At 46.8% G+C, this 14,924-nt stretch overlaps 1 protein-coding gene across 4 annotated transcripts in view; it reads right to left on the bottom strand.

Annotated features, from left to right (window-relative positions):
- LOC120929093 (PHD finger protein 11-like) overlaps positions 1 to 14,924 on the bottom strand; it is a 71,162-nt gene that overhangs the window by 44,303 nt on the left and 11,935 nt on the right. For all 4 annotated transcript variants that reach the window (XM_040340300.1, XM_040340302.1, XM_040340299.1 and 1 more), the window contains exon 3: positions 8,250 to 8,383. In XM_040340300.1, coding sequence (XP_040196234.1) covers positions 8,250 to 8,383 — 134 coding nt within the window. The remainder of the gene's footprint in view (positions 1 to 8,249; positions 8,384 to 14,924) is intronic.

Below are 14,924 nucleotides of genomic sequence, written 5' to 3' on the forward strand. Positions count from 1 at the left end.
AAGCTCATAACCTGAGCAAACAAAAACAAAAAGCTCATAACCTGAGCAAACTAAAACAAAAAGCTCATAACCTGAGCAAAGAAAAGAAAAAAATGCACTCATTTGCCCTGTCGTAGGCCACGCATGGTGCCACGTCTCCGGCTCCTCAGTTGTCTGGGGGGAGCCTCAGGTGGGGGGGGGGTCATCAGGAGGAGGATCATACCCTGCTCTGTCACTCCTGCCAGATGCTGGCTGCCTGCCCTCCAACGCAAGGGCAATGCGGGTGAGGACTGCGTTGGTCTGAGCCTGCATCCGCAGATGGCGGGTGGTGGTGTGCCACTGGTGGCGCCTGGTCTGCCGCCCCTCCGCCTCGATGGCAGCCGTGTTGGCCTGTACCGCCACTCCCAGGCTCCTCACCTCTGCCACGAGGCCTGATGTTGTGGCCTGCAGCTCCCCAAGGCAGGTCACTATAGCAGCGCAGTTCGCACTGACATCCTGCAGGCTCTCACAGATTGAGGTGCTCTGCTCAGCCTGCTGTGTCAGGCACTGCTGCACAGTGGCTGCGGTGCCCTGCACAGCCACTGTGCATTCAGCCTGGGTCTGGGCTGAGGAGGCCAGGCTGTCTGCCACACGGCGCAGGTCACCTGCAATCGCACCCATATGGCGCGTCTGGCAGGCCTGTTCCCTCGCAAGCCCTTCCTGGAGGGATTCAGGAACACCCCTTGTCTTCTGCGTAGCCTTCCTGGGGGCAGGAGAGGCTTGGGGCCGTCTGTATGGGGAGGCCCTTGAGGGGCTTTCCATGATGGGGGAGGCCCTTGAGGGGCTTTCCCTGATCTGGGAGGCCCTTGAGGGGCTTTCCCTGATGGGGAGGCCCTTGAGGGGCTTTCCCTGATGGGGAGGAGGGTGAGGGGCTTCCCCTGATGGGAGAGGTGGTTTATGAGGGTACAGAGATGATGTTCTCCTCATCAAGGTATACACCATCATCAAGGTCCCCATGCTCCTCCTCCTCAACTTCCTCTGGAGGAGAGGTGTGGGCACACTCCTCCGGGGATGGCGTGGGTCGTCCAGCAGCTGACGATGGCCCAGCTCCCTCCAGCACATCTGTGGATGACACAAAGCATTCACATGTTGGTGGACCCACACACTTGTCACATGTTCCCTTCCACCCCCTCACATGCTACACACAGATAGGGGATAAAACACACTTACCTGTCCTCAAGGCCTGGTCACCGGAGTCAAAGCCCTCCATACCCTCCACTTGCTCCCGCTGCAGACAGCTGGCGATGACCTCCTCCTCATCCGTCAACAGCAGAGCAGAAGCTGGTCCTCCTCTCGTGCCCCTGGCGTGCCACCTCATAAGGGCCAGCTTGTCACGGACCCGACGTCTCATGTCATTGATCTTTTTGTTGACATCGTCGGGGGTCCTGGTCTCATGCCCAAGGGCATTGACCTTCAGGGTGATCTCCTCCAGGATCTCCCTCTTACGTGCCCTGCTGGTCCTGGCACTGTGGGCACCATGGAGGTATTTATTAAATTTGGCTATTGCCGAAATCAAGACAGCCCTCTCCTCCATAGAAAAATTCCTCTTCCTCTTCTCTTTGCCAACATTTGCAGCTGCCATCGCTCAACAAAAGTACCTTGCTTCAGGGGGGGGGAAACAAGCAGGATGTACTTTTGCGCCGGACGGGCGTATGGCTTGGCGTATTTGTGAGCATGCGCACAGGGGTGCAGTCATACGTCCGCGTCACTGCGCATGCTCCGTTCATGATACGCCGGGCATAAAACACAGCTCCACGCTCGGACCATCATTTGCATGGGGTCACACCCACTTCCACCTGCGCTGGCTTACGCCTTCGAAATCTACGCCACGCCGACGCAGCTTTGGGAGCACTGGCTTCCTGAATTCCATGCTTGCCTCTCTGCGCTGCGTCGGCGTAGCGTAAAGAAGATATGCTATCGCGGCATAAATATGCGCCGAGGTCTGTGAATCCGGGCCTATGAGTCTACAACTCATGAGCCGGTCTAAGAGGCTTTCAGCACTGTTAATGTTTTATTGATAATTGTTTTAATAATACATATGCTTTTTATGTAAGGAGGGACTCCGCTGGTGATGCCTGATGTAAGGAGGCACTCCACTGGGGATACCTGATGTAAGGAGGGACTCCCCTGGGGACGTCTGATATAATGAGGGACTCTGCTGGGGATGCCTAATGTAAGGAGGGACTGTTTGGGACACCTGATGTAAGGAGGGAATCTGCCGGGAACGCCTGGTGTAAGGAGGGAATCTGCTGGGGACGCCTGATGTAAGGAAGCACTCTGCTGGGGACACCTGATGTAAGAAGGGATTCCGCTGGGGACGCCTAAAGGAATCTGGTGGCAGGCGACGTGGCAAGTGACACACTTGGGGCTTCCACTGATTCTGCATTATGGTGAGTTGAACTATTTAATTTTATATTACAATGTAATAGAAATAATGCGCTTCAATCATCCTGACAACATAGCAACCATGATGCCTTGATGATTGAAGCGCAAACACAAGGTGTTTGGACTATGTTTATCTGCTGATTGTTAAACTTTCTGGAATACACATATTTCTATTGTGGTGTAGGATCTGGGCCTGCTGTCCCTCCATCCCTCTTTCTTTCCTTCCTTCACTCTCCTCCCCTCTCTATCTCTTTCTTTCTTTCTCCCCCTCGTTTATCTCAGACTTGGACCAAACCCCCTTGAGCTACGCCCCTTTAACCACTTCCCTACCGGGCCTATTCTGGCACTTCTCTCCTTCATGTAAAAATCATAATTTTTTTGCTAGAAAATTACTCAGAACCCCCAAACATTACATATATTTTTTTAGCAGACACCATAGGGAATAAAGTGGTGGTCATTGCAACTTTTTATCTTGCACGGTATTTGCGCAATCATTTTTCAAATGCCTTTTTTTTGGAAAAAAAAAATTCACAAATTAAAAAATAACAAAACAGAAAAGGTAGGCCAATTTTTTTGTATAATGTGAAAGATGATGTTACGCCGAGTAAATAGATACCTAATTTAAGATTGTGCACACTCTTGGAATGGCGCCAAACTTTGGTACTTAAAAATCTCCATAGTCAACGCTTTCATTTTGTTTACAGGTTACCAGTTTAGAGTTACAGAGGAGGTCTAGTGCTAAAATTATTGCTCTCGTTCTAACGCATGCAGCGATACCTCACATGTGTGGTTTGAACGGCGTTTACTTATGTGGGCAGGACTAACGTGCGCGTTCGCTTCTGAGCACAAGCTACTGGGGACAGGGGTGTTTTAATTTTTAAATTTAATTTTTTTACTTACATTTTTTTTATATATATATTATTATTTTTTTATCACTTTTATTGCTATTACAAGGGATGTAAACATCCCTTGTAATAGGAATATATTGTGAAAGGTCCTTTTTATGGAGAGATGCAAGGTCAATAAGACCCCACATCTCTCCTCCAGGCTGGAAAGCATGAGATCAGGGAAAGAATTCAGAGATCTCATGCATTTACCCGCGATTTTACTTTTTGTACCTCCGACGGTCATAGAAACAACCGGTGACCATATGGAAATCTCTATCCTCCTCATCCGGCACCGGCTGATTTGTTCTCTGGGTCTACGATGGCACAGGAGAGCCCGGAGAAGCACCGGATGGTGGCGGGAGGGGGGATGTCCCCTCTCGCCGCCTATAAGAACGATCAAGTGGTGGAACTGCCACTATGATTGTTCTTATCGTGCAATCGCCAGCTGAAAAGAAGGATATCTGAATGATGCCTGCAGCTGCAGGCATTGTTCAGATATCCCCCCTAAAGTCCAGGACGTCATATGATGTTCTACGGTAGGGAAGTGGTTAAACCACGCCCACTTTTAAGTTTAAACTACACCCATTTTCCATTGCAGCACATTTTCCCTCTGCCCCACCCCTAATTATATAAAGACTCTACCTACAGATAAAAGGTGTCCCTATATTTTTTTTTACAATGTTGGCAACTATGCAGGTTGGCAGGCACCCGAAGTGGTGCTGAATAAATGTACGACGAACAGCAAGCAGTGCTAGGTAGAAGGGAGAACACAGGAAGCGCCACCTAAGTACAGTATTACAAGCAAGTTTTAATGGCACAGTAGCGGCAAACACTCATAAGAGGAAGTAAAAAGGCTTGTCGAAGGAGCTGAGCTCCAAGTGCATAGCCTGCTTGTGATCCCAGAAGTAGCCCAGCTGCCCATGACGTTACTTCCAGGCGTTCCACGCTGGTTCCCTTACGCTTTCCTGGTGGCTACAGGACATGCTGCTAACTCTCCAGCCACATTGAAGCCCATTGGATCTGTTCTTGGACACCTGGAGCCCCGGGATCCCACTGCAACATCAGATTAGAGATGAGCCTATGTTTTTACTTCCTCTTGTGAGTATTTACCGCTACTTTGCCATTAAAATTTGCTTGCAATACTGCACTTAGGTGGCGCTTTCTGTGTTATCCCTTCTTTTCTGCATACAGAGTTAGCTCTCTCTGAAGACAGCAGCTGCCTTATCATACCATCACCCCGTCCTTTGGACTGAGGAATTACCCACAGATTGTATGTTATTGATCTATCTGTATGTACAGTCACAAAGTTTGTGTGCTAACAGTAAATTGTTACCATTGTTTTAAGTAGTGCATCTCCATCCCATCCGGGTTGCAAAGTTTACACTGCGTGGTAGGCCTTGACCTCTCTCTCCATTAACAGAGAGGTCCATCTCACGTCAGGCCCAGGAGGAACAGAGCACAGTTCAGGGCTTTGGCTTCTTATATAGTTTCTCCCAGCAATCTCTCCGATGGCAGCAAAGACCCCTAGGATGTGTAGTCCAGGTACAGGGTCATGTGAAGCAATTATCAGTCTGTGGAACTACTCATCCCACCACCCCTTTAGCTTGGCTCACTAATATAATGTCAATTAATAACACTGGGCACTAGAGGGACATGTGATGCATAGGAACACTGTACTTTACAATTGTAGTCCACATTGCTACAAATGTAAAATATGATGATGAGAGAGATTCCACAGACATTTCTTAGATAGGGAATGATTACAGTGGGGTGAATCACTGGTGCTCTGGTTTAGGCTCCACCCGGACAGTTCGGGTTTGGAATCATGTGTCCGGGTTTTAAGCTGACACATTATTCAGACTGGACTATGGCCTCCCAGCAGGGTTGCTGGCTGCAGTTGTCTAAGCTGAGAGAGTCTGTTACACTCTCTTTCACACTGCCCAAAGTAAGCAATAACAATCCCCCCTTGCCACACACATACAGGAGAGAAAAGAGGGTCCGATCTGCTCCTCTTTCTCCCGCCATACAAAGATTATTTTGTTTACATTCAGGCACCTTTTCGATATTTCGATATATTTTTTCCCCCTATATATTTGCAACCAGCTTGCATGTACATTGCCAAGGAGGTACGGGACCTATTTTCTACGCCCTCTGTGACATCAGCATTGACTGGGTTAGAAAACATCTCGGTTGGGTTTGCTGCCCCCTTCAGGTCCTACCTTGAGGCAAAGAATATGGGGCCTAATCCTCAAAAACCCGGCGCAACATAACTTTTTCCATTTAAGTTACACCGCCGCAAAATCTCTAACTAAGTGCCCGAACCACAAAGCACTTACCTAGAAATTTTGAGCGGTGTAACTTAAATCGGGCCGGCGCAAGGCGTTCCTCTTCTCCAGGGGGCGATTCCCATTTAAATGAGGCGTGCTCCCGCGCCGGCCGTACTGCGCATGCTCGTGACGTCATTTTCCCGACGTGCATAGCGCGAAATTACGTTACGTCAGGCTTTGTGGATTGCGACGGGACAATAAAGTTGCGTCGGGTAAAAAAAAAGATACGGCGCCAAAAATTTTTTTTTAAATTTAAAAAAAATTGCGTTGCGAGCAAGAAAGGTCTGTTTTTACAAGGTGTAAACAGTTTACACCTTGTAAAAGCAGCCCTAATTTTGCGTTTGCAAAATAAAACTTGCGGAGAAAAAACGAAGCTGAAAAGCTTTGTGGATCTCCGTAAGTCCTAATTTGCATACCCGAGGCGGCATTTCGACGCGAAATGCCCACAGCGGCGGATGCGGTACTGCATCCTAAGATCCGACAGTGTAATTCAATTACACATGTCGGATCTTCGTCCTAACTATGGAAAACTGATTCTGTGGATCAGTTCCATAGTTAGGACCAGGGATACGACGGAGTAACAGCAGTTACTCCGTCGTATCTCTTTTGAGGATTTGGCCCATGGTTCTGACTGTCAATTCAACCGGAATTTTTTAACTAATCGGCTACCAAATGTCCAATGAATACGTATACATATGCGTGAATGGTCAGTACTATATATCATAAATAGAGTTCTATATATATATATTTATATATATCTATTTACGCATGATGAACATTGGCTGGTGGGCATGCTCTCATATTTTTTTTTGTCTTTGTTTTTGTTTTGTCTTTTTTGTTGTCTGTGTTTTTTCCATATTCTTCTCTCTCTTTACTAAATACAGATATCGCTGCTATCATAGTGCAATATCCCACCCCTGAAGAAGAGGTTCTACAAACAAAAATAAACCTCGAAATGTTGGGTTTTCTGTCTCACCCTATAGACAGAGCTGGGTCCTGCATTGTTACTATCATTTGTAATTTGTCATTTACGCTTGTGTTTTTTTTCCCCATCTGTGCCCTACATTCATCTGGATGTGTTGTTTACATTGAGTAATAGCCGTATATTTATGCACTTATTTATTATTATTTTTTCAATAAACGATTTCTATTAGAACCTTTCGGTCCAAACAATAATTTTTTACAAGGTCATTCAGTCATTCCAATTAAAAGTCCCAATCCCCGGAGCTCTGGCTCAGAAAAGGAAAGTGAGGGCCAGAAATGTGAAGTCCAGGAGCTTCAGATACATCTGCATGAGAGGTGCTGACTGCCAAGGGGTTAGTGAGTTCACCATCCATCCCTGTCTGTGACTGAAGTCTCCCCACTCATGCCTTCTCTCTCTCCTGCCTCTGAGTGAGTACACTATCAGGGTTCTCAGAGCATCCCTTACATCAGAGTTTCCCTTTACACCAGGAGCCACAGTGTTCCACCTTACATCAGAGTCCTCTCCATGCATCAGAGTACTCAGTGTTCCCTCCTAAATCAGGGTTCCCAGAGCATCCCTTATGTTAGAGTCCCCAGAGTTCTCCCTTACATCACAGTCTGCAGAGTCCTACCTTAAAGGGTAAGGGAACTCTGCGGATTCAGATGTAAAAGGGGAACTCTGTGGACTCTGATGTAAAAGGGGAACTCTGTGAAAGGTGGCAACCCTACTCTGGTTGTAATCATTCCCTATCTAAGAAGTGTCTGCTGTTTTAGGGAAGAGACTGTCAACCAAACCGGTTTAGGCCCAAACAATCTTAAAACAAATATAGCTCTTTACTATAGCCTTTCAGCCAGGATCTGAGCAACTAGCCTTTCAAACTGGATCTTATCCATATTAATAATTGAACATGACAAGGCTGCCCCCATCCCACTCCTTTATTTTAGTTATGGAGCACTACACCATCACTACAGAACAACTCAGATATCTGTAGCATTGAGGTGGGAGACCAACCCTTTAAGATCTTTATATATGCAGACAATCTTATGCTTTACGATATTTCTCCTAGAATATCTATTCGAATTATCATAAAATAATTTGGCCAATTTGAACTCTTAATTGACTTCAAAGTTAAAGGGGTTGTAAAGGTAACATTTTTTTCCCTTAAATAGCTTTCCTTACCTTAGTGCAGTCCTCCTTCACTTACCTAATCCTTCCATTTTGCTTTAAAATGTCCTTATTTCTTATTTCTTTCCTCACTTCCTGTTTTTCTGTCTGTAACTACACACAGTGATGTGAGGCTTTCTCCCTAGTGTGAAGAAAGCCTCTTGAGGGGGCGAGCAGGAGTGTCAGGACACTCTCTACTTTGCAGATAGAGAAAGGAGCTGTGTGTTAGTGGGCGTCCTGACACTCCTGCTCGCCCCCTCAAGAGGCTTTCTCCACACCAGGGAGAAAGCCTTGCATTACTGTGTGTAGTTACAGACAGAAGAACAGGAAGTGAGGATTTCTCAGAAGAAATAAAGACATTTAAAAGCAATATCGAAGGATGAGGTAAGTGAAGGAGGACTGCACTAAGGTAAATGAAGCTATTTAGGGATTTTTTTTTTTACCTTTACAACCCCTTTAGGTATGTGTTAAAGAACATATCAGTTCAATATAAATGGGACTTACATATATCGTTCAGTAACCTCATCTTCAATAGGTACACCTCCAACTTCATTCACGCATTCACAATGGTACGTTTTCTTGCAGCTATTATTATAACAGCCAACAGTAGCTCCATTTCTTTTACAAAAAGAACACCTCTGCAAATTGAACATATATTATTATTATTATTATTATTATTACTACAGTACAGGATTTATATAGTTCCAACAGATTGCTTTACAACAAGAGGGTAGACAGTAGAGTTACAATACAATTCAATACAGGAGGAATCAGGGGGACAAGAGAGTCTGCAATCTAAAGAGTCAAGTGATACAAAATGTAATAACCGCAGGGGATGAGCTGATGAAGAAAATAAAAGTGCAGTTGTTAGGTGGGGGCAGGATAGGCTTCTCTAAAGAGATGGGATTTCAGAAGAGATCGCCTAAAAGTGGACAGAATAGCAGATAGTCAGACAGACTGGGGTAAGGTGTTCCAGAGGATTGGTGATGCTCAGGAGAAGTCCTGGAGGTGAGCATGAGAGAAGGTGACAATGATTTGGTTGGTATTTTGAGACAAGGTTTGTGATGTAGCTGGTGGCAGAGTTGTGGATGGCTTTGTAAGTGGCTGTTAGTATTTAGAATTGTATTTGTTGGGTGAGTGGAAGCCAATGGAGGGATTGGCAGAGAGGGGTGGCAAACCCTAAACAGTTGGTGAGGTGGGTGAGTCTGGTAGCAGCATTCATTCTAGACTGAAGGGGGGATAGCCTATATAAAGGCAATCCAATGAGGAGGATGTTGCAATGAACCAATGAAGAGTACAGTCAGTGCCGGTGCTAGCATAAGGTGCCTTAAGCAGCTGCCTTAGGGTACCAGGATGAAGGGGGGGGAGGGTGTAGTAAAAAAAAGCCACTTGCTGGGGACCTGGATTTTTAGTGCTGCAGATGTGTTTTTTTACACACTCCTGGGCGCTATAGTGACCGGGGGTGTGTGTAATTTAGTAAAGCCCACTGTTGGCTTTCGTGTGGCTGTGAAGCCACCTATCACTTCCAGCAGGCCACAATGTACCACCCCCACGCCATGTTCGCTGGGCTCCGCTGTCCCACCTGCGGGCCCAAAGCTGTCATGGCAAATATCCCTGGGAAGGACAGCGGGAGCTCAGCGGACCTCTATCCGCTCAGCCTCCCTTTTGTACACAGACCAGGAACTGACGTGTATTACGTCACTTCCTGGACCGGAGCTGTCATTGTGCGGGATCAGTGCTGGTTGAAGCAGCTGATGGAACACAGTCTGTGTTCCATCAGCTGCAGTGGATCAGAGAGGAGACATCCAGGGTCTAATAAACCCCGGGTGTCTCCATAAAGAGAACCTGTCACCTATGAGGGCAGCACAGTGGTGTAGTGGTTAGCACTTTAACCTAGCAGCAAAATGGTTGCTGGTTCAAATCCCAACCACGACACCATCTGCTTGGAGTTTGCATGTTCTCCCTGCGTCTGCGTGGGTTTCCTCCAGGTACTCCGGTTTCCTCTCACACTCCAAAGACATGCTGGTAGGTAAATTGGATCCTGGCCAAATTGGTCCAGTATATATATGTATACGACTGTGTGTCCCAAGCGTGTCAAAATCCTACGGGGTAAATGACCGCACCAGCCAGGAAGAAGCGCCTAGAGGCGATTCAGTTTGCATGTGTAGCGCTATACAAGTCATTCATTCATATATGCTAGCTCATAGTGGGCTATTGGTCCCCTATGTGATAGCAATAAGTTATGTAAAAATACATAAAAATTAAACAAAAAATGTAGGTATATAAGGAGACATATAAAAAATAAATAATGGTAATAAAATGTAAAAATAAATTAAAACCCCCCACACACTGACAGTGTGAGTGATGAGAGCCGAAAAACAGCACTTCCGTGTTTATATGTGATCGACTGATTGGACAATCACATCGTTAAAGAGCTGCATCATCGGCTCTTTACCCAGATCAGGGTTGTGGCATGTCCTAGAAACATGGCGCTACCGCCATCGCCGTGGGCACGAGAGAGTGGTGATACTGGGGCGACGTCATAAAACGTCACCCCAGAATGAGCGGGGATACTGCCCGCCGTCATTTTACTATACGGTGGGAGGGAGGTAGTTAAAGTTGATATATTGTCTAAATCCAAAAGGGGTGTGGATTCTTTTGTGAATCTCGGTGTGTTTTATGTATCTGTTTCAGATCTGTGCAATAATCCAGGATCAGTTCACTAAGACTAAAATATTGCATTACAAATAGCAGTAAAAAACACATAAGGTATATTTTAAATTATTTTCAAAAAACGCTGCTAAAATACCACATGCGCAATTGTTTTTATAGGTGTGGTACTTTACTCTTAAAATAGGTGATATTCCAGGAAAGCAATGGGATGCAGCTCTGGATCCCCGCTACTACAGTGAACAAGGAGACTTTGTTTAGTTAAGCAGCAGGGATGCACTTCCAATTCCAGGGCCAGGGTCCCCTGGGTGATGTCAATGGTCAAATATAGACATGTTCATACTTGGTCAGTGATCTCCCGCTGTTTAACAGAACTCTGGTCTGAATTGTACGGCTCTGTAACAAAGTCCCACCTCCTAGACAGGTGCTCCTGTGATAAACGAAACACTGATACAATTGAATCAGTGTGACATGTATCATAGGAGGCTCCGGGACTTTGTTACTGCGGCCACTCTATGACACAGTGGGAGATCGTTATCAAGGCACTGGTAGGCTGCCTTTGGTGGGCACTGCACTGGTAGGTTGCAATTGTTGGGCATTGGTAGGCTGCATTTGGTGGGCACTGCACTGGTAGGCTGCATTTGATGGGCAGTGGTAGAGCTGCATTTGGTGGGCACTAACAAGCTGCATTTGGTGGGCACTGATAAACTGCATTTGGTGGGCACTGCACTGGTAGGCTGCGTTTGGTGGGCACTAATGAGGCTCCATTTGATGGGCACTGATGAGGCTGCATTTGGTAGGCACTGATAAACTGCATTTGGTGGGCACTGCACTGGTAGGCTGCATTTGGTGGGCACTGGTAGGCTGCATTTGGCAGGCACTGCACTAGTCGGCTGCATTTGATGGGCACGAATAAAGCTGCATTTGGTGGGCACTGATGAGGCTGCATTTAATGGACACTGGTAGGCTTCATTTGATGGGCACTGATAAGCTGCATTTGATGGGCACTGATAAGCTGCATTTGGTGGGCACTGATAAGCTGCATTTGGTGGGCACTGATGTGGCTGCATTTGAAGGGCACTGGTAGGCAACATTTGGTGGGTACTGCACTGGTAGGCTGCATTTGATGGGCACTAGTAGGCTGCATTTGAAGGGCCCTGATAAGGCTGCATTTGGTGTGTACTGGTAAGCTGCATTTGGTGGGCACTAATGAGGCTGCATCTGATGGGCACTGATAAGCTGCATTTGGTGGGTAAGAAAAGCAATAGGATCAGTCTTGTCTCAGCGGGCCTTGGGTTTTTTCTTCTGGGCCATTTGGCAGACCTGCATCACTGCACAACATGAATAAAATATTTTTGTTTTGGTTTTGTTATTTCTAGGGATATTTGGGGTACCTGGGGTCTGCTTATTGTTAAGGGGGACTTCCAGGTTCCAAAAAGCAGACCCCTCCCTTAGACCCCTACAACCACCGGGCCAGGGTTGTGGGGAATAGGCTTGAGGTCTTTGTCCTCATGTTGAGGGCATGTGACCTGGTGAAGTTTTGGGGGGGGGGGGGGGCAGGAGGTACCTCACTTAAAATTCATACCAGACCTGGTATGGATTGTAGGGGAACCCCTACGTCATTTTTAAAACTGCCCTCGTTCTTTTGTTTACATTCACCTGTCAGATGGGAGTCCCCAGCTCCTGAACAACCAACCAATAACTATACATTGGCTAGACCACAACTTATTTACAGTGCATTTCTTATTTTCCGGTAAATATCATGGATCGCTTACCCCTGGAAGGGCCACTGAGAATATACCCATGTCTTTCAGAATAGCACAGAGGCTGCCAGTCACAAGCACAGCTTCATACACACCAACAATATGGGCTCAGTCTAGGGGATGTCTTTTTTGAAGACCACAGCAAGGTCTTTACTCACAACGTCCCAGTAGCTGTCTGCCACCCAGCATCCACAAGTAGTTTCTCAGTGAGGGAGATAAAATGATCCTTCTCAACACCAGGACTTCAGGATAATGCCCTCCAGAAATATAATTGTAGCACTATCCCCGAAGGAGCTGCTGGTTAATTTTGGGTGCCATGTTACCTCTATTTCCTCGCCGTCTAGGGTATACTTTAGGCTTCTTTTTCCTTGCTTTATTACCCAAAAGGGTAAAAAATAGTAGTTGAATAGGTGGAAGGGGTAATAGGTAGTAGATTCAGGCGTATAACTTTGTTCGGAAACACTCCTGCTTCCAGCAATGTAGCTTTCGTCGCCACTCTAGCCAGAGTGGGTATTGTGCACCTGGGTAGGCCTCTCTCACTAGCCTAGCAGCCAGGGTGTCACACGGAAACTTTAGCAAAGTCTCTGCCACAGATCTTCCCAAAGGTGGAGATGATTCGGTCCAGAATCCTTCTCAACACAGGATTAAGCACCCAGATCTCTCTTGAATAAACTCTTGTGAACTGACAGGCGACCATCATTCAGCCTCTCAGCAATCGTGCGTCCTTCGATAAAGTTCAAGGCCTCTCTTGAGATACCAGCTCTCCAAGACAGGTTCTTCATCGGGTGGCTTCCTCCCTCAGGACGGACAGCACAGGACCACTCTGCGAACGTAGACCCAGTCTGACTACCAGGTCTACACGCACCCCCGGCCATGATGGCGCCTAGAACTAACGACGTCTGTCCCTTAAGTACTCTCCCTAGCATGCACACCAGGGCGATCAACCCCCACTGATTGGCTGCCAAGGAAAAACACCCAATACACCCTGACTCGACTGCTGCCACCCTTGGCCTGGGGTGGTACCAACACCCCAGACAACAATAGTGGTCACTCACAGCACAGCCACAGCTGGAACAGAGGCCCAAATTTGGTAAAACAATACAGTCAGAGGTAGTTAAATCTCTGACTACCCTCTAAACTTAAAGCGGAGGTTCACCCAAAAATCAACTTTCTGTCACTAGATCCAGCATACTGCTGACATCTGCAGTATGCTGTATTTTTTTATTTTTTTTTGTACTTATCGTTTTAGCCGTATTTCTTCTCCGGCTCCGAGCGGGGAATCCTTCGGGGAGTAGGCATTCCTAAATCAAGCGCAGTTGATTGACGGGCTTGGATAGCGCGTCACGCCGACAGGAAATAGCCGGCGTGACTCTCAGCTGCTTACGGCGCTATACGGCGCCTGCGCCTGCCGTGTAGAGCTGACTGCGCAGGCGCCGTAAATTGCCCAGAGTCACGTCGGCTATTTTCAGAAGGTGTGACGCGCTATCCAAGCCCGTCAATCAACTGCGCTTTATTTAGGAACGCCTATACCCGGAAGGATACGCCGCTCGGTGCAGGAGAAGAAATACGGCTAAAATGATAAGTACAAAAAAAAATAAAAAAATCAAGCATACTACAGATGTCAGCAGTATGCTGGATCTAGTGACAGAATTTTTGGGTGAACCCCCGCTTTAAGGCAGCGGCAGCTATGAAAATAGCAGGCCGCTACACGATCTATCAGCACACTTCCCTAGGTCCTCAGCCAAGCTCCTGCTAAGGCCCAGGCTGCAATCTATCTCACAGAAAGCACCAGGAGAACTGGAACCCTCTCTGGAGAACACTTTGACAAGACATCCCAAGCTTTATCACCTCCTCAGCCACCTTCTGTATGCCATCCTCTAGGGATTGGCTGGAGCATGATGAATATTCATACTGGCCATTTGAAACTCCCTGTCCTATATTCTGGAAGCTTTTTCCAGAAGCAGATGGGAAGAATAAGGGGCCAAATCCACAAAAGGGATACGACGGCGTAATTGCTGTTACGCCGTCGTATCCCTGTTCCTAACTATGGAACTGATCCACAGAATCAGTTTCCCATAGTTAGGCAGAAGATCCGACATTTGTGTAAGGGACTTACACTGCCAGATCTTAGGATGCAGTACCGCATCCGCCGCTGGGGGCATTTTGTGTCGAAATGCCGCCTCGGGTATGCAGATTAGCACTTACGGAGATCCACGAAGCTTTTCAGCTTAGTTTTTTCTCCGTAAGTTTTAGTTTGCATACGCAAAATTAGGGCTGCTTTTACATGGTGTAAAGTTAGTACACCATGTAAAAGCAGACCTTTCTGTCCAGCGACGCGATTTTTTTTAAATTTTGAATTTTCTTTTTCCCGTTGTATCTTTTTTTTTTCCCAACGCAACTTTATTGACCCGTCGCAATCCACAAAGCTCGGCGTAACGTAATTTCACGCTATGCACGTCGGGAAAATGACGTCACGAGCATGCGCAGTACGGCCGGCGCGGGAGCGCGCCTAATTTAAATGGGAATCGCCCCCATTTGAATAGGAACGCCTTGCGCCGGCGGAATTTAAGTTACACAGCCAAAAATTTCTAGGTAAGTGCTTTGTGGATCGGGCACTTAGGTAGAAATTTTAAGGCAGTGTAACTTAAATGGAAAAAAATAAGTTACGCTGGATCTTTGTGGATTTGGCCCAAAACACCCAGCTTAGGAAACCCTGACCAGACAAAATCAATAGATCACTGCTCCA

This window comes from Rana temporaria, chromosome 2, assembly GCF_905171775.1.
Source record: "Rana temporaria chromosome 2, aRanTem1.1, whole genome shotgun sequence".
In the NCBI taxonomy this organism is placed as follows: Eukaryota; Metazoa; Chordata; class Amphibia; order Anura; family Ranidae; genus Rana; species Rana temporaria.